This window comes from Mobula hypostoma, chromosome 24, assembly GCF_963921235.1.
Source record: "Mobula hypostoma chromosome 24, sMobHyp1.1, whole genome shotgun sequence".
Classification (NCBI taxonomy): domain Eukaryota; kingdom Metazoa; phylum Chordata; class Chondrichthyes; order Myliobatiformes; family Myliobatidae; genus Mobula; species Mobula hypostoma.
Genome location: NC_086120.1, coordinates 51,134,781 through 51,157,090, shown reverse-complemented (window position 1 = coordinate 51,157,090; position 22,310 = coordinate 51,134,781). Strand labels below are relative to the sequence as shown.

General features: G+C 43.3%; 1 protein-coding gene across 2 annotated transcripts in view; it reads right to left on the bottom strand.

The window, feature by feature from the left end:
• Positions 1-7,755: 7,755 nt before the first annotated feature.
• armc6 (armadillo repeat containing 6) overlaps positions 7,756-22,310 on the bottom strand; it is a 28,855-nt gene continuing 14,300 nt past the window's right edge. For both annotated transcript variants that reach the window (XM_063032760.1, XM_063032761.1), the window contains exons 6-8: positions 15,057-15,188; positions 10,413-10,550; positions 7,756-9,420 (exon numbers count right to left, since the gene is read on the bottom strand). In XM_063032760.1, coding sequence (XP_062888830.1) covers positions 9,208-9,420; positions 10,413-10,550; positions 15,057-15,188 — 483 coding nt within the window. In that variant the 3' untranslated portion in view covers positions 7,756-9,207. The remainder of the gene's footprint in view (positions 9,421-10,412; positions 10,551-15,056; positions 15,189-22,310) is intronic.

The following is a 22,310-nucleotide window of genomic DNA, read 5'->3' as shown; positions in this document are numbered from 1 at the left end:
CATGCAGGGGTGCAGCGGTAGCTGGAACGCACCCAGCACACCTTTAAGAAAAAAGCTGAAATAAATAAGCTAATTAATTAGGTGTCACCCAGTCATCCTCTGATCTGGGCCGACATTTACGTGCCGGGTGGCACCTAATTAATTAGCTTGTTTATTTCAGCTTTTTTCTTAAAGATGTGCTGGGTGCGTTCCGGCTACCGCTGCACCCCTGCATGCTTCGCGGCCCGGTAGTTGGGGACCACTGTCTTAGAACACATTCCAATAATTAACCCACCACAGACATCAGGCTCAACAGTCTACAATTTCCTAGCTAATTCTTAGAGCCTTTCTTGAACAACAGAACAGCATTGGTTTTCCTCCAATCCTCTGGTACCTCACCCGTGGCCAAAAATGATTCAAATACCTCTGCAATTTCTGCACTAACCGGGGCCGGGGTCGAAGCGCTCGGCAGAGATGGTGCTTGGTGTCAGAGGGCTGGACGGAGGCTCGAAGTTTTCGGACAGATTCAAGAGAAAACTGTGGTCGGGTGCTTCCAGGGTGCTGCATCGGCAAGTTTGTGGCGCTGGAGGTTCATGGCAGGGAGAGTTTTTCTTCCTTCTACTGTCTGCATGAGATGATGGGACTTTCGAGAGACTTTGAGACTTTTTTTTACCGTGCCCATGGTCTGTTCTTTATCAAATTATGGTATTGCTTTGCACTGTTGTAACTATATGTTATAATTATGTGTTTTTTGTCAGTTTTTCAGTTTTTGTTTGTCTTGTGTTTCTGTGATATCATACTGGAGGAACATTGTATCATTTCTTAATGCATGCATTACTAAATGATACAAGTTATATGTGTGTCCTCATAATCTAATCTAACCTCCCACAGGTCCAAGGGAACACCTTGTCAGGCCCTGGTGATTTATCCACCCTAATTTGCCTCAAGACAGCAAGCACCTCCTCCTCTGTCATCTGTATCATGTCTATGACCTCACCGCTTTTTTGCCTCAGTTCTATAGACTCTGTGTCCTGTGTCCAGTAAAGGAGGAGGTGCGTGTGAATCTTTGCCTCACCTGGTTACCTGGAAGGGCAGTTTATGGCCCTCGACACAGGAGGTGTGTGTGTATCTTTGCCTCACCTGGAAGGGCTGTTCATATCCCTGGACACAGGAGGAGGTTTGTGAGAATCTTTGCCTCACGTGGAAGGGCTTTTTATCCCTCGACTATCTTAGCCGTATCTGAAAGAGCTGTTCATGTCCCTGGACTCAGGAAGTGTGTGTGTGACTGTGTGTTTTTTCCTCCAGATGCTCCAGTTTCCTCTCTGATTCCAAAGATGCACAGTTATTACGTTAATTATGATTTAAATTATAAACTGCGGTTAGGCTAGGGTTAAATCGGTGGGTTGCTGGGCAGCATGTTCTATGCTGTATTTCGAAATAAATGAGCACTTTTCATACAGATAATGTAGTTCAATTACTTTACAATGGGTCAAGGTACAACCACGAAAATCAATTAAAAATAAAAACAAACATGAAAATAAAAGACAAAAAGATGTAAGAGCAAGGTTGAATAATGCATCATGAAGGACCCCATCCACTCTGCTCATGGACTGTCTGTCCCATTCCCATCAGGGAGGCGACTGCATAGCATTCACGCTAGGACCACCTCAGTCAAAAAAAGTCTCTCTCCCCAAGCAGTAAGGCTGATCAACACTTCCACCCACTACACCTCCAACCAACACTACTTTATCATTTCCTGTCAGTTATCTTATGTACAGACACTTCTATGATTAGTGTCACTTTATGGACATAAATCAATGTATATAAGCTATCTTAGGTAGCTATATTTATTGTGTTTTTTATTATTATTGTTTTCTTTATCTTATAGTGTTTTTTTGTGCTTCATCAGATCCAGAGTAAGAATTATTTTGTTCTCCTTTACACCTGTGTACTAGAAATGACATTGAACAAGGGGTTCCCAACTTGGGGTCCATGGACCCCTCGGTTAATGGTAGGCATCCACAGCATAAAAAAGGATGGGAACCCCTGTTTTAAACAATCTTTGAATTTTGAAAGAGTTGGGGAATGGTACCAGAGAAGGTATCCAGTCCCATCACTACCCCTTCTCTTTATACCGGCTATCTCATTTCTCAGTCCTGATGCAGAGCTTCTACCCGAAACATTGACAATTCTCCTACCCCGTAGATCCACCAAGTTCCTCTGTCTTGCAGATTCCAGCATCTGTATTTCCCCGTGTCTGCAGCTCAGACCACACTTGTGCAGTGCTGGTTGCCCCATTACGGGATGGGATGGGTGTGGAGGCTTTGGAGAGAGTGCAGAAGAGATTTTCCTAGGATGAGCTACAAGGAGAGGTTGGATGAGCACGGATTGATTTACAGTTGCGAGAAAAAGTTTGTGAACCTTTTGCAATTACCTGGTTTTCTGCACTAATTACTCAAAGTGTGGTTAATCTTAATCTTCGTCACAATAATAGACAAACACAATCTGCCTAAACTAATATCACACAAACAATTGTACTTTTCATATATTTTTTGTTTAATAATTCACAGCCCAGGCTGGAAAAAGTAGGAACCCTTGTGTTTAATAACTGGCATTTTGGTTGTCCGTCAAATGGTTACTTGGAACCACAGGTGACAGCTGGGTGGCAGGTGGGGACCAAAGGTGTATGAACTGTCCCTGGGCAGAGCAGGACAGAGGTGCAACCCCTCTCTGGACACCCCATACATCGCTGGTAGCACCTCCTGTAGCAGGAATAACCTCCATCAAACATCCACTGTAGCTGCTGATCAGACTTGTACAACACCAAGAGGGAATTTTAGGCCATTCCTCCATACAAAACTGTTTCAGTTCATCAGCAGTCCTGGGATACGTTGCATGAACAGCCCTATTCAGGTCATGCCACAGCACCTCAATTAGATTAAGGTCTGGGCCCTGAATTGGCCTTTCCAAAACATGGATTTTCTTCTTTTTAAACCGTTCTGTTGTTAACTCTTGTGTTTCAGGTTATTGTCTTGTTGCAACATCCAGGTTCTATTAAACTTATAGTGATGGACCGCTACCCTGACATTCTCCTGTAAAATGTCTGATAGAATTTTGAATTCATTGTTCTCTCAACAACTGCAAGTTCTCCAGGCTCTGAGGCAGCAAAGCAGCCCCAAACTATCATGTTTCTTCCACCATGCTTCACAGTTGGGATGAGGTTTTGGTGTTAGTGTGCAGTGTCCTTTTTCCTCCAAACATAGCAGTGTGCATTTCTGCCAAAACGTTCATCTTTAATCTCATCTGTCCACAGAACATTATCCCAGAAAAATGTGGAGCATCCAGGTGGTCTTTTGCAAACTTAAGACGTAGTAATTTTTTTTGGACATCAGTGGTTTCTTCCATGGTGTCCTTCCAAGAAAACCATTCTTATTCCGTGTTTTGCTTATACGGACACATGAACAGAGACTTTAGCAAGTTCCAGAGATTAATGCAGGTCTTCTGCTGTTACCCTTGGGTTCTTTTTAAGTCCTTCAGCATTGCACATTGTGTTCTTAGTGTTATCTTGGCAGGATGCCCACTCCAAGGAGAGTAGCAACAGTACGGAGTTTCCTCCATTTGTAGACAATTTCTCTTACCATGGACTGATGAACACTCAGGTCTTTAGAAATGCTTTTGTAGCCTTTTCCAGCTTCATGCATCTCTACAATTCTTCTTCTAAGGTTCTTTGTTTTGATCGAGGCATGATGCACGTAAACAGATCTTCCTTGAAAAGACGCAAACACGAGGAAATCTGCAGATGCTGGAATTTCAAGCAACACACATAAAAGTTGCTGGTGAACACAGCAGGCCAGGCAGCATCTCTAGGAAGAGGTACAGTTGACGTTTCGGGCCGAGACCCTTCGTCAGGCCAATTCTCTGGATTCTTTCAAGAAAGAGTTAGATAGAGCTCTTAAAGATAGCAGAGTGAAGGGATATGGGGAGAAGGCAGGAAAAGGGTACTGATTGTGGATGATCACCCATGATCACAGTGAATGGTGGTGCTGGCTCAAAGGGCTGAATGGCCTACTCCTGCACCTACTGTCTATTGTCTATTGTCATTCAGTAGAACACCTGACTCCAAATAGCTCCTGTAGACATTACCCCAGAGGTTCACATACTTTTTGAACCTAGACTGTGATTGTTTAATTGGCGTACTCAGTATTGACGAGAAGTAGCACAATTGTTTGTGTGGTATTAGTTGCAGATTGTGTTTGTCTATTATTGTGACTTAGTTGAAATCAGACCATATTTTATGCATAATTAATGCAGAAAACCAAGTAGTTGCAAAGGGTTCACAAACTTTTTCTTGCAACTGTATCTGGAGTGTTGATGATGCAGGGTCACCTGACAGAAGCACATAAAATTATAAGAGTCATTGGAGAAGGCTGACAAGAATGATTCCAGGAGTTAAAAGGTTAACATATGAGGAGCGTTTGATGTCTCTGAGCCTGTACTCACTGGAGTTTAGAAGAATGAAGAGAAGATCTCATTGAAACCTGTCGAATATTGAAAGGCCGCAACAACACAGCCATGGAAAGGATGTTTCTTCTAGTGGGGGCGTCTAGGACCAGAGGCACAGCCTCAGCGTAAAAGGACACCGATTTAGAATAGAGATGATGAGGAATGTCTTTAGCCAGAGGGTGTATTTAAAGCAGATATCGATAGATTCTTGATTAGTCAGGGCTTCAAAGGTTACAGGGAAAAGGCAGGGGAAGGGGGTTGAGAGGGTTAAGTCAGCCATGATGGAATGGCGGAGCAGACTTGATGGGCGGAATGGCCTAATTCTGCTCCCAAGTCTTATGGCACAATACTCTTTTTTGGATGGAAATGTCAAATATTGGAGAGCAGAGGTTTTACATGGGTGGGGAATGTTCAAGGAAGGTACAGGAGGAACGTTTAAGGGAGATGTTAAGGGGGAAGATTGTTTTTAAAAACACAGATTGGTGGATGCCTGAAACATTCTGCCATGGGAGGTGGTGGAAGCAAATATGAGAGCAATATTTAAGAGGTATTTAAGGAAAGCATGTAAACAGGCCGGGAATGGAGAGATATGGGCCATGTGCAGGTAAGTGGGGTTAATTTAAACACAAGAGATTCCACAGATGCTGGAAATCTGAAGAAACGCACACAAAATGCTGGAGGAACTCATAGCCTCCAGATGAGTTTATATTGGCATCATGGACAGGTTAAGACATGGTGGTCAAAGACATTAGTATAATGCCAGTGAATGCTGTTCGATTCCTATCGTTGTCAGCAAGGAGTGGGTTTCCTCCAATATTCCAAAGATGTATCGTTGAGGGACCAAAGGGCCCATTATTACAACGCGTGTGATCAAGGTTCAATTCCAGCTGCTGTTAATAAGGAGTGGGTTTCCTCCTATATTCCAAAGACATATGGGGTTAGTAAGTTGTATTGACGCTGGATGTGTGGCAACACTTGTGGGTGGCTCCCAGCACATGCTCAGATGGTGTACACTGTTGACACAAAACATTTCACCGTACATGTGACAAAGAAAGCTGATCTTTCTTTAAATCTCTGATTCTGTAACATTAACCAACAGCCCGAATCACTACAATTAACATTAAAATCTCCAAAGCACTTCACAGACCAGCAAACAGGATCACATAGCAATCAGTCTGTGCACAGTGGTGGCAGGCTAGGAAAAAGAGACTGGTACCTATCAGCTGGCAAGTTTAATGCCAGGCATGATAGTGGATATACTTCATTAGGCAACTGAGGAGACCAGGTATGTCCCCAAAGACTCTCACAAATTTCAACAGATGTACTGTGGAGAGCATTCTAACTGGTTACATTACTGTCTGATATGGAGGGACCACTGCACAGGATCAGAAAAGGCTGCAGAAAGTTGTAAACTCGGCCAGCTCCATGATGGGCACTAGCCTCTCCAGCATCGACACCTTCAAAAGGCAATGCCTGAAAAGGGTGGCACCCGTCATTAAAGATGCCATCACCTCTGTTCTCATTGCTACCATCAAGGAGGCAGCACAGGAGCCTGAAGACACGCACTCAATATTCTAGGAACAGCTTGCTCTCTGACAGATTTCTGAATAGACAATGATCCCATACACACTATCTCACCACTTTTCTTTCCTCACTTTTTGCACCACTTATTTAAATTCTTTTTGATATACTTAATGTAATTTGTTTTTTTATTATGTATTGCAATGCACTGCTGCTGCAAAAACAACAGAGTCATAGTGAAATACAGCACAGAAACAGGCCCTTTGGCCCATCTAGTCCATGCTGGAACCATTTAAACCGCCTACTCCCAATGACCTGCACGGGGACCAAAGCCCTCCATACCCCTACCATCCATGTACCTATCCAAACTTCTCTTATACGTTGAAATCGAGCTCGCATGGACCACTTGTGCTGGCAGCTCATTTCACACTCACGACCCTCTGAGTGAAGAAGTTTCCCCTCATGTTCCCCATAAATTTCTCACCTTAAACACTCAAGCCATGACCTCTCATTGTAGTCCCACAATTTATGTACCTGTATTCCGAGATCCCTTTGTTTCACCACACTCCTCAGTGCCCTACCATTTACTGTGTTCGTCCTGTCTGCAATAAATTCCACCTGTCACTAACTATTCAGCCCATTTTTCCAGCTGGTCCAAGTCCCTCTGCAAGCCGTGATAGTCTTTCTCACTGTCCACTACACCCCCAATCTTGGTGCCATCTGCAAATTTGCTGATCCAGTTAACTACTTTATCATCCAGATCACTGAAATAAATAACAAACAACAAAGGATCCTGCATCGATCCCTATGGCAAGCCACTAGTCACAGGCCTCCAGTCAGACAGGCAACCCTCTGGCTTCTCCCACAAAGCCAGTGTCTAATCCAATTTACCACCTCATCTTGAATGCTGAGCGACTGAACTTTCCTCAGCAGTCTCCCAAGCGGGACCTTGTCAAACGCCTTGCTAAAGCCCATGTAGACAACATACACTGTTTTGCCTTCATCCACTTTCCTGGTAATTCCTCAATAAACTCTAATTTGATTGGACAGACACGACCTACCACGCACAAAGCCATGCTTGCTACTCTTAATCTGTCCAGTACTATCAAAACACTTATATATCTGGTCCTTTAGTATACCCTCCAATACCTTTCCCACAACTGATGTCAGACCCACCGGCCTATAATTTCCTGGTTTCTGTTTCGAGCCTTTTTTAAACAGTGGAATAACATTGGCTATCCTCCAACCCTCTGGTACCTCTCCTGCTGCCAAGAATGTTTTAAATATTTCTGCTAGGGCCCCGGCAATTCCTTCACTTGCCTCCCGTAGGGTCCGAGGGAATACCTTGTCAGGTCCACCCTGATTTGCCTCAGTGTAGCAAACACCTCCTCCTCCTCTGCAATCTATACAGTGTTCATGAAATTGATGCTGTTTAGCCTTACTTCTATTGACTCTGTATCCATCACCCAAGTAAATACAGATGTAAATGTAATGGCTTCTCTGTAATGTTAACTGCTGAGGTAATGGTTTTTTAAAGCAGCGATGTTTGATAACGGGTGGCTAACCAATGGGAGACATGTCATTCTTTCTTGTATGTCTGAGCGTGGGGTTTCTTGTAGGGTTTTCGGTCGAGGAGGAACGAGAGGAAGGACGTATGTGGAGAGCGGGCAGACTACCGGATGGTGGAGACGGGAACCCGAGGGTCCGAGTGTTGGCGGCGTTTTCGGCAGAGGTTGTTTAGTGGAGGAATACCTGTTGCGTGAGCTCCAACGATTTAATGTGCACGAACTATTTTATTAAAAGTGGTGCCTTTTTCTTTATATTCTGTTTCTCTACTAACCACATAGCCAAAGTAAGAATTATAAAGTGTAATCATTTAATCGCATATTGTGTACTGTCTGATATTTTACATTGTGGGTTTCCACACAAACTTGATTACACCTTTTGGCGGGGCAGACGGCAGTAAACGAAGGTGAGTTAATCGAGCCTGAGGATGCATTTAAGATCTTCCCCATCTGTTTTGGCTCCACACATGGATTACCATTCTGGTCTTCCAGAGAACCAATTTTGCCCCTAACAATCCTTTTGCTCTCAACATACCTGTAGAACCCCTTACGATTCCCCTTCACCTTTTCCACTGGAGCAACTTCATGCCTTCTTTTAGCCTTCTTGATTTCTTTCTTAAGTGCTCTCTTTCATTTCTTCTACTCTATAAGCACCTCATTTGTTCCTCTTGGCTATACACTTCCTTTTTTCTCTTAACCAGGGACTCAATATCTCTTGAAAACCAAGTTCCTCTACACTTGTCATGTTTACCTTTTATTCTGATAGGCACATACAAGCTTTGTACTCTCAAAATTTCACTTTTGAAGGCCTCCCACTTATTAAGTACGGCAGAAAACATCCTGTCTCAATCCACACTTCCCTGATCATTTCTGATACCATCAAAATTGACCTTTCTCCAATTTAGAACCCAGACCTATCTCTTTGCAGATTTACTTTGAAACTAATGACATATGCCAGTGATATTAAAATTGATTCTGATTCTATGGTCACACACAAGAGAAAATCTGCAGGTGCTGGAAATACAAGCAACACACGCAAAATACTGAAGGGTGTCGGCCTGAAACATTGGCTGTACTCTTTTCCATAGATGCTGCCCAGCCTGATGAGTTTCTCCAGCACTTGGTGTGGGTAGCTCTGATTCTAAGGTGTTATTAGGTGACTGCAAGAGAGAAACTCTAAGTACGGTGTTAAAAGCTTTAATAGACACATGTGGAAGGAAGTTATCTTGAAACATTTCAATTCTTCAAACGTTTTCCACTCTGCTACTGTACCTCCATGGACAGCACAGTGCAGGTGGGTCACAGAACAATGGAATATCCAAACTATATTACCTGCCGCACTGAGGGAACGTTCAGATGTGTTAACTCTCGGTAGAAATTGTTGGGTGAAATGCCTCCTCGTCGTGTATCCTTCTATCTCTCTGCCTCTCTTCAGTGGAGTCGAGGGTAAGGGGATGTAGGGGAGTGGAGACTGTTCAAATTTTAACTCATTGTAATGATGCAATCACCCCAGAGATGCCCCAGTTTAACTGAATCTCATCTCAGATGGTCAGTGAGAAGCACTGGATAAACCAGCAATGAATATCTGAGCCGAGGGGGTTAATGTCTTGGCCGATTCCAGTGTGATCTCTGGGAGAGATTAACGGGAGATGTCGCCTTTCTGTCCTGTCCAGAGCTCCCGAAGCTCCAAGTTGCAGCCGAGGTCTCTCAGGGCAGCTTTGGCCAGGTCCTCACAGTCCTGGTGCGTGGCCTTGGCCTGTCGTATCAGCACCTCTGCTCCCAACTCAAGGATCAACTGTGAAAAGTCAGGTTTCCGTGCCACCAGGTTCCGCAGCAGCATGCAAGCCTGCTTCTGCAAAGAGGACAGGTTGGTCAGTCTCGATGCTGCTCCCGGAATGGAGTCGTCCTACCCCTCCTACAGAATGTGCATTCAACAGCCCCATTCTCTCCAATGCCAGCATCAAACACCCCCAACAATATTCTCCCAATAAAATACAGAAAATGCTGGGGAAATCAGCAAGTCAAGCAGCATCTATGGACGGGAATAAACTGTCAACGCTTTGGGCTAAGACCCATCATCAGAACTGAAATGTTGAGCTGCCAGATGAAGTGGTAAATGCAGGCTCAGTTTTAACATTTAAGAAAAACTTGGACAGGTACATGGATGAGAGGTGTATGGAGGGATATGGTCCAGGTGCAGGTCAGTGGGACTAGGCAGAAAAATGGTTCGGCACAGCCAAGAAGGGCCAAAAGGCCTGTTTCTGTGCTGTAATGCTGTATGGTTCTATGGTTCTATTCTTCTCCGTAGATGCTGCCTGACCTGCTGAGTTCCTTCAGCATTTCTGTGTGTTGCTCTGGATACCCAGAATCTTTTGTATTTATAATGCTCTCCTACTCCATTATCCACACCTTAAATCTCACACCTCCCAATTACATTCCCCCACTAATCACCAACATCCTTTCATTCCCTCATCAGGAAGGAGGCTACATAGCATCCACACCAGGCCTACCAGACTCAAAAAAAGTTACTGTCCCCAAGCAGTAAGACTGATCAACACCTCCACCCACTAATGCACCACCCCACACCCCCAACCACCACTACTTTATCATTTCCTGTCAGTCACCTTATGGACAGACACTCCTGTGCCTAGCATCACTTTCATGGACCTAAAATCAATATATGTGTATACGCTATATAAAGTATTTACAATATATTGTGTTTTTTAACTATTATTCTATTCTTAATTTATTGTGTTTTTTTGTGCTGCATTGTATCTGGAGTAACAATTATTTTGTTCTTACACTTGTGTACTGGAAATGACATTAAACAACCTCAGGCCTCACCTGCACGTTCACTTCAGCCGGGTGGGATTTCATCGCCTGCAGTGTCAGAAACGCACCCCCAGCCTCCATGATCACCCGGCAATTCTCTGGCTTCCGCAGGGCAAGCATGCTCAAGGCTGCGCAGCCCTGCTCACACACCTGTAGGAAGAGAGGAAAGAGTGGTGACTGGATCTCGTCTCCTTTGCCACGGTAGCAACGCCAGCCACAGCATGGATTTCAACTCAGATCCTGCTCCTTCCAACTTTCCAAATCAGCACACGGAACAATCCATACCAGGGATAATTGATATCAGATACCAGGGACAGCCGATATCAGAGACCTTTCACCCATACCAGGGACCCCATATCCATACCAGGGACAGCCAAACCAGAGACCTCACACCCACACCAGGGACAACAGATAACAGCCCAACAACCCATATGCATTTGGGATGTGGGAAGAAACTGGAGCAACAGCAGAGAACTGATGCAGTCACGGAAAACATGCAAAATCCACAGAGAAAGCAGCAGAGGTCAGGATTGAAACTGTTTGGCTAGAATGGTGAAGTACAACTCCACCAGCAATATCACTATGCTGGTCTTCATTAGAAAAGATGTTTGGCTTTTAAGGAAAATCAGGTGAGGGTTGTAAATTGGAATTAATTACCAACTGACAGTGATACCAGCAAGGAAAGCGAATTAATTTGAAAAACATTATGTAGCTACCGAGGAAGGTGAGAGTGGTGGAGATTGTTGGTACAATGGTAATTCTAGATGTTTCTACAGTGTATATAATCCTAGGAAAGTTTCTGTGGTGGCGTGCAAATACCTTTCAACCTCAGCATCTTCAGAAATTACTTATTAACCTGTATAGCCCATAACATGCAGTCCAGGATTAGAATATAGACCACTTCAAACCAGTACAGGCCCCTTGACCCACAATGTAGTGCCAACCCTTTAACAAACTCCAAGATCAATCCGCTTACACAGCAGCCAGTGCCCTCTCCAGTCTGAGGGAGCAGAGACACAGGCCATAAGAGCAATGTGAAAGTGAATTCATAGACCATGGAGAAATGTCAAAGACTAATGAGGAATGTCACAGTTGATAATAATGGAGTATTAACGGGAATGGCACAGTAGGATAGCCATTAGTGTAACATTATTACAGTGCCAGCAATCAGGATTCAATTCCCGCTGCTGACTGCAAGGATGTTATACATTCTTCCCATGACTACACGGCTTTCCTCCCACATTCCACCAAGACCTACATGTCAGGGTTAGTAAGCTGTGGGCATACTACGTTCGCAATAGAAGTATGGCTGCTCCCAGCACATCTGCGGCTGTGTTAGCCACTGACGCAAATGACAGATTTCACTGTATGTTTCAATCTTTCAATGTACAAGTAACAAATAAAAGATCATCTTTAATTTCTTGGAATCCTGAAGCAGTGAATTGGCCATTTGGAGTATGAAGTGATATTGCTAATTAAGGTTTTGTAAATCTTGATATACAAAATATGCAATTTAATGTTAAAAAATCTAAAAAGTTTAAAGTTTTGCCTGAATTTGCTGATTCCACAGGAGTGAAGAAAGATGAAATTTCAACATAGCTCATTACTGCCACCCACTGTTCACAGAGGGTAAGCTCATGTTAACATGAGAAACCCCAGTGGGTTGTTCCTTGAACTGAACTTTCACTGGAGGAAATCTGACATTAACTGTGACAGATAATAATTGTTTATTGCGAGACAAGTTTTAACATCATAGATAGGTACAGATAGAGAAAAATGCTTATTTATTTATTCTTCTATATTATGCATTGCACTGAACTGCTGCTGCTAAGTTAATGAATTTCAGGAAACATCAGAATCAGGTTTATTATCACTGGCATGTGACATGAAATTTGTTAACTTAGCAGCAGCAGTTCAATTCAATACACAATATAGAAGAGGAAAAAAAAAACAAGTAAATCAATTTGTATATTGAACAGATTTTAAACCACGTGCAAAAACAGAAATACTGTATGTTTAAAAAAAAGTGAGGTAGTGTCCAAAGATTCAATCTCCATTTAGGAATCAGATGGCAGAGGGGAAGAAGCTGTTCCTGAATCACTGAGTGTGTGCCTTCAGGCTTCTGTACCTCCTACCTGATGGTAACAGTGAGAAAAGGGCTTGCCCTGGGTGCTGGAGGTCCTTAATAATTGATGCTGCCTTTCTGAGACACCGGTCCCTGAAGATGTCCTGGGTACTTTGTAGGCACTAGCCCAAGGTGGAGCTGACTAGATTTACAATCCTCTGCAGCCTCTTTTGGTCCTGTGCAGTAGTCCCTTGCCCCCCCACCACCCCCCCGCCCATGCCAGATAGTGATGCAGCCTGTCAGAATGCTCTCCACAGTACATCTATAGAAGTTTTTAAGTGTATTTGTTGACATGCCAAATCTCTTCAAATTCCTAATGAAGTATAGCCACTGTCTTGCCTTCTTTATAACTACATAGATACGTTGGACCAGGTTAGATGCTCAGAGATCTTGACACCCAGGAACTTGAAACTGCTCACTCTCTCCACTTCTGATCCCTCTAGGAGGATTGGTATGTGTTCCTTCATCTTACTCTTCCTGAAGTCCACAATCAGCTCTTTTGTCTTACTGATGTTGAGTGCCAGGTTGTTGCTGTGACACCATTCCACTAGTTGGCATATCTCACTCTTGTACGCCCTCTCGTCACCACCTGAGATTCTACCAACAATGGTTGTATCATCAGCAAATTTATAGATGGTATTTGGGCTATGCCTAGCCACACAGTCACGTGTAGAGAGAGAGTAGAGCAGTGGGCTAAGCACACACCCGAGGTGCGCCAGTGTTGATCATCAGTAAGGAGGAGATGTTATCACCAATCCGCACAGATTGTGGTCTTCCGGTTAGGAAGTCGAGGATCCAATTGCAGAGGAAAGTACAGAGGCCCAGGTTCTGCAACTTATCAATCAGGATTGTGCGAATGATGGTATTAAATGCTGAGCTATAGTCAATGAAAGGCATCCTGACGTAGGTGTTTGTGTTATCCAGGTGGTCTAAAGCCATGTGGAGAGCCATTGAGATTGCACCTGCCATTGACCTATTGTGGCAATAGGCAAATTACAATGGGTCCAGGTCCTTGCTGAGGCAGTTCAGTCCAGTCATGACCAACCTCTCAAAGCATTTCATCACTGTCGATGTGAGTGCTACTGGGTGATAGTCATTAAGGCACATGCGGTGATAATAAACCTGATTCTGATTGTGCATGCTTTTTCCACTGAGGTTGAGTTAGACTGCACTCAATGGGTTAAGGATGAAAGATTAAATGTTTAAAGGTAACATGAGGAGAAACTTCTTCAGTGTCTGGTGAGAACCTGAATGAGCTGCCAGTGCAAGTGGTGAATGCAATTTCGATTTCAATGTTTGAGAGAAGTTTGGATAGGTACATGGAAGGGAAGGCTATGAAGAGCAATGGTCCAGATGCAAGAAAATGGGACTAGGCAACTTAAACAACAGGAATTCTGCAGATGCTGGAAATTCAAGCAACACACATCAAAGTTGCTGGTGAACGCAGCAGGCCAGGAAGCATCTATAGGAAGAGGCGCAGTCGACGTTTCAGGCCGAGACCCTTCGTCAGGAACGTCAGTCCTGACGAAGGGTCTCGGCCTGAAACGTCGACTGCGCCTCTTCCTATAGATGCTGCCTGGCCTGCTGCGTTCACTAGGCAACTTGAATGGTTTGGAACTGAATGGATGGGCTGAAGTCTGTTTTTGTGCTGTAATTTTCGATGACTCTGACCTATCTTTGAAAAGTGCGAGATAAGCTAAAAAGTTAAGCCATGCCTCTGTAGGACTTTATTTCTTGGAGCATACAAGACTTTACCGAGTTGTGATAAAATCATGAGGAGCTTAGAAAGGTTGAACTCTGCCATGGATGGTCTCAAACCCGGTTGTGAAAGGAGGAGAGTTGGGCATGGGGCTAGCAATCCTATTCTGTAAAAACCCAGTGCTACAGAAACACCAACAGAAGCTCCAAAGACCTCAATCCTGGGAGAGGAAGGATACAACAAGAACCTGGAGACAATGTGAAAGACTAGCCCAGGACAGAGGACTCTGGCGAGCTACTGTCAGAAGCCTATGCCCAGTAGAAGAAGAAGATAGGTGGAAGACATAGTCTTTTTCCCAGAGTTGGGAAATGAAGAACAGGGCACAGATTTAAGGTGAGAGGGGAAAGATTTAAAGGGGACCCGAGGGGCAACTTCTTCACACAGAGGGTGGTGGGAAGACAATGAGCTGCAGGGGGAGGGTACAATTACAACATCTAAAAGACACTTAGACAGGAACACGGACAGAAAATGTTTAGAGGAAATGCAGGCAAACAGACCCAACTGAAGTCAACATGGTCAGCATGGATGAATTGGTCTGAAGGGTTTGTTTTCGTGCTGTACAACTCAATGACTATGCCACATCGATAAGATTAGCCTGGGCTTAGCATGGCCAAGTGGTCGTTCAACGCTGTGAGAGATTTGGAAGATTATATAAATGCTAGAATAATTGTGAGAAATTAATCTCCATACCCCTCAAAATCTTAGTAGAAGAGAACCTGGGCTTGCTTCCGCTGCTACAACCCCCCAAACTTCCACTGTAAAAGTGCTGTACCTGCGGACTTCCCATGTGACGGTTCATCGCCAACATAATCAGGTCTGTTCCTCCAGCATTGACGATCGCATCCTTAACCTCGTCATTACCTGCGATAGCTCGAAATGCACCCAGCACCTGCCTAACCAGCTCCTACAGTTTGTGGGGGGACAGAGAAACAGGAAGGAAAAAAACAAAATCAGTCATTGCCATTTCTGCCACATTCGGTCAGAGGTCTCATTCGGACAGAGGTTACTATGGTAGCCAGCATGAGCACACAGTGTCTTAGGGGTGCCATGATAGTGTAGCAGTTAAATAAAATGAAACAAAAAAAGCAGGGCCAGTATATTTGCACATGGCCAGACAGATTTACCAACTGCAGACATGCCAGCACAGTCTGAACAGGAACTCCCTCCAGAGGCACAAAGGGTTAAGCAGCTTCCCAGCTAATCTACTAGAAGATCAGCCAGCTATACTGAATTGGGTGTTATGTAATGAACCGGAGGCAGTTAGGGAACTTAAGGTAAAGGAACCCTTCGGAGGCAGTGATCACAATATGATTCAGTTCAACTTGAAATTTGACAGGGAGAAAGTGAAGTCTGATGTAGCAGTATTTCAGTGCAGTAAAGGAAATTACAGTGGTATGAGAGAGGGCTGGTCCAAACTAAACTGGAAGGAGATGCAGGGAGGGATGACAACAGAGCAGCAATGTCGTGAGTTTCTGGGGAAAATGAGAAAGATGCAGAATAGATGTATTCCGAAAACAAATAAATACTTAAATGTTAAAATAGTACAAATGGAAATTCAAAGCAAATAGAGAATTAACACAAGTAAAGGGAAAGATTTGGGAAAGGGATAAAAAATGGAAAAATTAAGTAAATAAGTACATAGGGATTGGATAATTATGTCTGCGGACAGGAGCAAGCATGAACAAATTAGGATATAAACACCTACAATGGTTGTTACATAGGCTTATATACAACATTTTGGACCAGTGGAAATGGTCCAGAAGAGTTATATGGAAACTATTATTACCATTTTTCTTAACAACTGATACCATTACTTAGCCTAATAGATTAGAATTACCACAGTACATAATTATCTATTTAAGTGTCTAATTTCCTTTTATATCATCTCAATGTGTACTTAAGAATGTATAAATAATTATAGTTTTATACATATAAAAAAATGGAAAAGGTTATATGTGTGAAAAAGTACATGATATTTGTGAATTCCTTATCCAAATAAAAATAAATTTTTTTAAAAAAAGAAAGTTGGAGGGGGAGGGGGAGATCCAAAATGATAGGAGAAGACAGGAGGGGGAGGGATGGAGCCAAGAGCTGGACAGGTGATTGGCAAAAGGGATATGAGAGGATCATGGGACAGGAGGTCCGGGAAGAAAGACAAGGAGGTGGGGAGGGGACCCAGAGGATGGGCAAGGGGTATATTCAGAGGGACAGAGGGAGAAAAAGGAGAGTGAGAGAAAGAATGTGTGTATGAAAATAAGTAACAGTTGGGGTTCTCCAGCCTCATTTTCTTGCAGTTCTATATCCACTCACATCTCTCTCTTATTTTTGTTAATTAATACCGAATATTGAAAAGCCTAGATATGGTGGACATGGACAGGATGTTTCCAATAGTGGGAGAGCCTAGAACTAGAGGGTATAGCTTCAGAATACAAGGGTATCCCTTTAGAACAGAAATGAGGAGTAATTTCTTTAGCCAGAGAGTGAATCTGTGGAATTCATTGCCACATATAGCTATGGAAGTCAAGTCATTGAGTATATTTAAAGCCGAGGTTGATAGCTTCTTGATTAGTCAAATTTTATTGGGAGAAGGCAGGAGAATGGGGTTGAGATGATTAAGAACTCAATCATGATGGAATGATGGAGCTGACTTGATAGGCCAAATGGCGTAATTCTGCTCCTATGACTTGTGGTCCTGTGGTCTTACGACTTTAATTCAGCCACAAATAGTCTTTACTTTGCAGATAATGAGGGTAATTTTAATTTGGGTAGTAGTGGAGACTGTAGGATATAGGTTAGCCAATTGTTCAGAAGTTTGTTTGAGAGAAGTGTTCAATGGGAGAACGACTCTTTGGTAACACACAAACTGCTGGAGGAACTCAGCAAGTTAGGCAGCATACATAGATGGGAACAAACAGTCAATATTTATGTCTGAGATCCCTCATATCACTGCCCAAGTATAAATTCACAATTTGTAATGATGACATGAAATTCATTTGTACAAAGGTTTCATAATGTTATTTTTAGGTGTGAGAAATATTTTAAATAAATCTAGGGAGTCTGTAAAAAAAAAGAAAAAGGAAATTCAAAGCAAAAAGTAAAAGCAAAAGAGAGGGCATACAACAAAGCAAAAATTAGCGGGAAGATAGAAGATTGGGAAGCTTTTTAAAAGCTACAGAAAACTGAAAGGATCATTAGGAGGGAAAGATGAAATATCAAAGCAAGCTATAAAACAATATCAAGGTAGATAGAAAAAGCTTTTTCAAATATATAAAAAATGAGAGATGAAAGTGGATATAGGACCACTAGAAAATGAGGCTAGAGAAATAACGGGGACAAGGAGATGGCAGATGAACTAAATGAGTATCTTCCATCAGTCGTCACAGTGGTAGACACTAGTAGTGTGCCAGCTGTTGAAAGGTGTGAGGGAAGAGAAATGAGTGCAGTTACTATTACAAGGGAAAGAGTGTTCAAAAAGTTGAAAGACCTAAAGATACATAAGTCACTTGAACCAGATGAACTGCACCCTAGGATTCTGAAAGAGGTTGCGGTAGATATTGTGGAGGCATTCGTAATAATCTCTTAAGAATCATTGGACTCTGGCATGGTTCCAAGAGGTAATGTTGTAGCTGTATAGGACCCTATTCAGACCCCATTTAGAGTACTGTGCTCAGTTCTGGTTGCCTCACTACAGGAAGGATGTGGAAGCCATAGAAAGGGTGCAGAGGAGATTTTACAAGGTTGTTGCCTGGATTGGGGAGCATGCCTTATGAGAATGGGTTGAGTGAACTACGCCTTTTCTCCTTGGAGCGACGGAGGATGAGAGATGACCTGATAGAGGTGTATAAGATGATGAGAGGCATTGATCATGTGGATAGTCAGAGGCTTTTTCCCAGGGCTGAAATGGTTGCCACAAGAGTACACAGGTTTAAGGTGCTGGGGAGTAGGTACAGAGGAGATGTCAGGGGTAAGTTTTTAAACTCAGAGAGTGGTGAGTGTGTGGAATGGGCTGCCGGCAACGGTGGTGGAGGCGGATACGACAGGGTCTTTTAAGAGACTTTTAGATAGGTACATGGAGCTTAGTAAAATAGAGGGCTATAGGTAAATCTAGTAATTTCTAAGGTAGGGACATGTTCGGCACAACTCTGTGGGCCGAAGGGCCTGTATTGTGCTGTAGGTTTTCTATGTTTCTATGTTTCTATGGTTCCAGAGGACTGGAAAATTGCAAATGTCACTCCACTCTTTAAGAAGGCAGCAGAAAGGAAATTATAGACCAGTTAGCCTGACTTCAGTGGTCGGGAAGATGTTCAAGTCAATTGTTAAGGGTGAGTTTATGGAGTACTTGGTGACATAGAACAAGATAGTCATAGTCATAGTCATACTTTATTGATCCCGGGGGAAAATGGTTTTCGTTACAGTTGCACCATAAATAATAAATAGTAATAATAATAGAACAAAGTCAGATGGTTTCCTTAAGGGAAAATCCTGCCTGATGAACCTGTTGGAATTCTTTGTGGAGATTACAAGTAGGATAGATAAAGGGGATGCAGTGGATGTTGTATATTTGGACTTTCAAAAGGCCTTTGACAAGGTGCCACACATGAGGCTGCTTACCAGGTTAAGAGCTTATGGTACTACAGGAAAGTTATCGGCGAAGTTCGAGCACTGGCTGATTGGTAGGAGGCAGCGAGTGGGAATAAAAGGATCCTTTATTGGTTGGCTGCCAGTGACTAGTGGTGTTCTGCAGGGGTCAGTGTTGGGATCGCTTCTTTTTATGCTGTGTATCAATGAGTTAGATGATGGAATAGATAGCTTTGTTGTCAAGCTTGCAGGTGATACAAAGGTTGGAAGAGGGGCAGGTGGTGTTGAGGAAACAGGAAGGCTGCAGAAGGAACTAGACAAATTAGGAGAATGGGCAAGAAAGTAGCAAATGAAATGCGATGTTGGAAAATGCATGGTCATGCACTTTGGTAGAAGAAATAAATGTGCAGACATTTTGTTAAATGTGGTAAAAATCCAAAAATCTGAGATGCAAAGGGACTTGAGAGTCCTTGTGCAGAACACCCAAAAGGTTAACTTGCAGGTTGAGTTGGTGGTGAGGAAGGCAAATGTAAGTGTGGGACCCCTAGGAATGTGGAGCATATTAATGGACACTGGATACCCCCCTAATTTTCTTATATTATATTCATATTATTTTTATTGCTTTGGGTTGTTATTTTGTTCATTCACAATTTGATTAATGTTCAGTTGCACTAGCAACGGTAATATTTTAGTGGGTTGGTTGATGGTTACAAGGGGCAAAGCTTATACAAGCACTTGGGGCAGCTGAGGGGTCCTGGGGGGCACGGGAGGGCGCACGTGATGGAGTAGACGGAGACGGCCCGGCAGCATGCATGGAAAGCCGATGCGCTGTAGTCTGGTATTTCCAGAAAGGAAAATAAAGACGTTATTTTAAACTTCTGCATGCCTGGAAGTCCCTTTTGTGTCCAAGTGTGCAACATAATGCTACCATTAATTTCAAGAGGTCCAGAATGTAAGAGTAGGGATGTGATACTGAGGCTTTATAAGGCACTGGTGAGGCCTCACCTTGAGTATTGTGAACAGTTTTCGGCTCCTGATCTAAGAAAAAATGTGCTGGCATTGGAGAAGGTTCAGAGGACGTTCACAAGGATGATTCCAGGAATGAGGGTTACCATACGAGGAGTGTTTGATGGCTCTGGGTCTGTACTCGCTGGAATTCAGAAGGATGGGAGGAATCTCATTGAAACCTTTCGAATGTTGAAAGACTGATACAGTGTAGATGTGGAAAGGATGTTTCCCATGGTGGGGGTGTCTCGAACAAGAGAGCACAGCCTCAGATAGAGGGGCATCCATTTAAGACAGAAATGCAGAGAAATTTCTTTAGCCAGAGGGTGGTGAACTTGTGGAATTTGTTACCACAGGCAGCTGTGGAGGCCAGGACGTTGAGCATATTTAAGGTGGTGATTGATAGGTTCTTGATTGGCCACAGCATCAAAGGTTACGGGGAGAAGGCCGGAGAGTTGGGAAAATAAAGAATCAGCCATGATTGAATGGTGGAGCAGACTCAATGGGCCAAAATGGCCTAATTCTGCTCCTATGTCTTATGGTAATTCAGCGTCAGCCATAGACAGTGCTCTCAACTTGCTGGTCTTGGTCATGGAGAATAGGGTTGAGAGAGACAATAAATCAGCCATGATAGAATGCAGGAACAGACTCAATGGGCTGAGTAGTCTAATTATGCTTCTGACCTATCGTTGTCTGGTCAAACAAGGAATTGGTCAACTGACTGGTTCTAGGCACAGAATCACAACTCGTCCCATCCAAAGTTTCCCACCACTTACGCCTTCCTTTTCCTCAAAGTGCGAACCTCAAGTTTTTGGTTCATTTTCTTCTCAACACCAGCCGCTTTTCCAAATGCTGTCCAGCCACCTTTCCTTTCCTCCCACTCCAGCACCAGAAGTATTTCCAGTTGCCAGATCTCTACACTCACTCCACCATGGACAAGCCCAGATGGGAAAGGAGGAGGGTTGTGCATTGGGCTAGCAACCCAATCCCATAAAAACCCAGAGCTACAGAAACGCCAACAGAAGATGCAAAGACCTCATCCCTGGGAGAGGAATAATCTTTGAAGATGGGTTACACCTGGGAGCAACGTGAAAGACTGGCTCAGATCACAAAAGTCTGGCAAGCTGTTTTCGGCACTCAATGCCCAGTAGTGGTGATGGGCCCAAGAAGACCTCTACACCTACGGTCTGCGAAAATAATTTTTACTGCTTTCCTTTACCTTCGTAGGTCTTCATTAACACCTTTCTTTGAATATAACTTTCAATCCCCTCCACGTCACTCTCTCATGATGTGCTTGGGATATTTGTTAATTAAATTTTAATTGTGATTAGATATGAATATTGTGTAAAATTAATCAGATTACTACATTGCATGCTAGAAAGCACACCACGGTAATGTAGTGATTAGCATGACACCATTACAGCTCGGAGTTTGGCGTTCAACTCTGATGTCATCTGCATGGAGTGGGTTTCCTCCCACAGTCCAAAGAGGTACAGTTTAATTGTCCTGTGATTTAGGGCTAGGGTTAAATCGAGGGTTGCTGGTGGAGCGGCTCGAAGGACCAGAAGGGCCTATTCAGCACTGTATCTCAATAAACAATAAATACGAAAGTCTGAATGCCCTTCCTTCACCGATATGGGCACAGCTCATAAGGTCTGCTGAGACCACTGTCAACCAGATTTCTAGTGCTTGGGAGAATTGCTACACACTTAATTGATTACAGCAGTGTACACTGGATAAATTCCTCTTAATAACTATTACAAACTAATACATTTTTGTAGTACTGTAGTACTATTAGTAATGTTCCAATTTGTTCTGTATTTCATGTAAATACATAATTTGTTTCTCAGTTAGTCTTCTTTATACCTCTAACTAGTTTCATGACACTTTGGCTGATTGGAGCAGCCACTTGATTGGGCCAAAATGTACTGGTCCTGATGTGTCCCAAATCACTAGAATCTACTGTGTTAAAAAAAACTCCCAACTCCTAATTCATCTAATCAGTGACTGCTGTAAATGCCAACCCTGGGCATTCTCTCTTCTCCCCTCTCCCACTGGGCAGAAGACACAAAAGCATGGAAGTACACATTACCAGGTTCAAGGATCACCTCTACAGCACTTTTATAAGACTATTGACTGGGCCTCTTGTCCTCATGATCTACCTCATTATGACCTTGCACTTTATCATTTACCTGCGTTTTTCCAATAGCTCAAAATTCAAGATTTAAGTTTATTTGTTGGCTGTGCAAATGGTGTTCAGCTCACTACTCCACAGGGTTTACTCACTTCAGTGCTGAGCTGGCTCTGTAGCCATGGCCTGTAAATATCAGCTCTCACCTCAGCGCTGAACTGGCTCTGTGACTGTGGACTCTGCCATTAATGCTCTGTGTGCTATTTGTTTACTTTTTTATTGCTTGCACAATTTGTTCTCTTTTCACCCCAC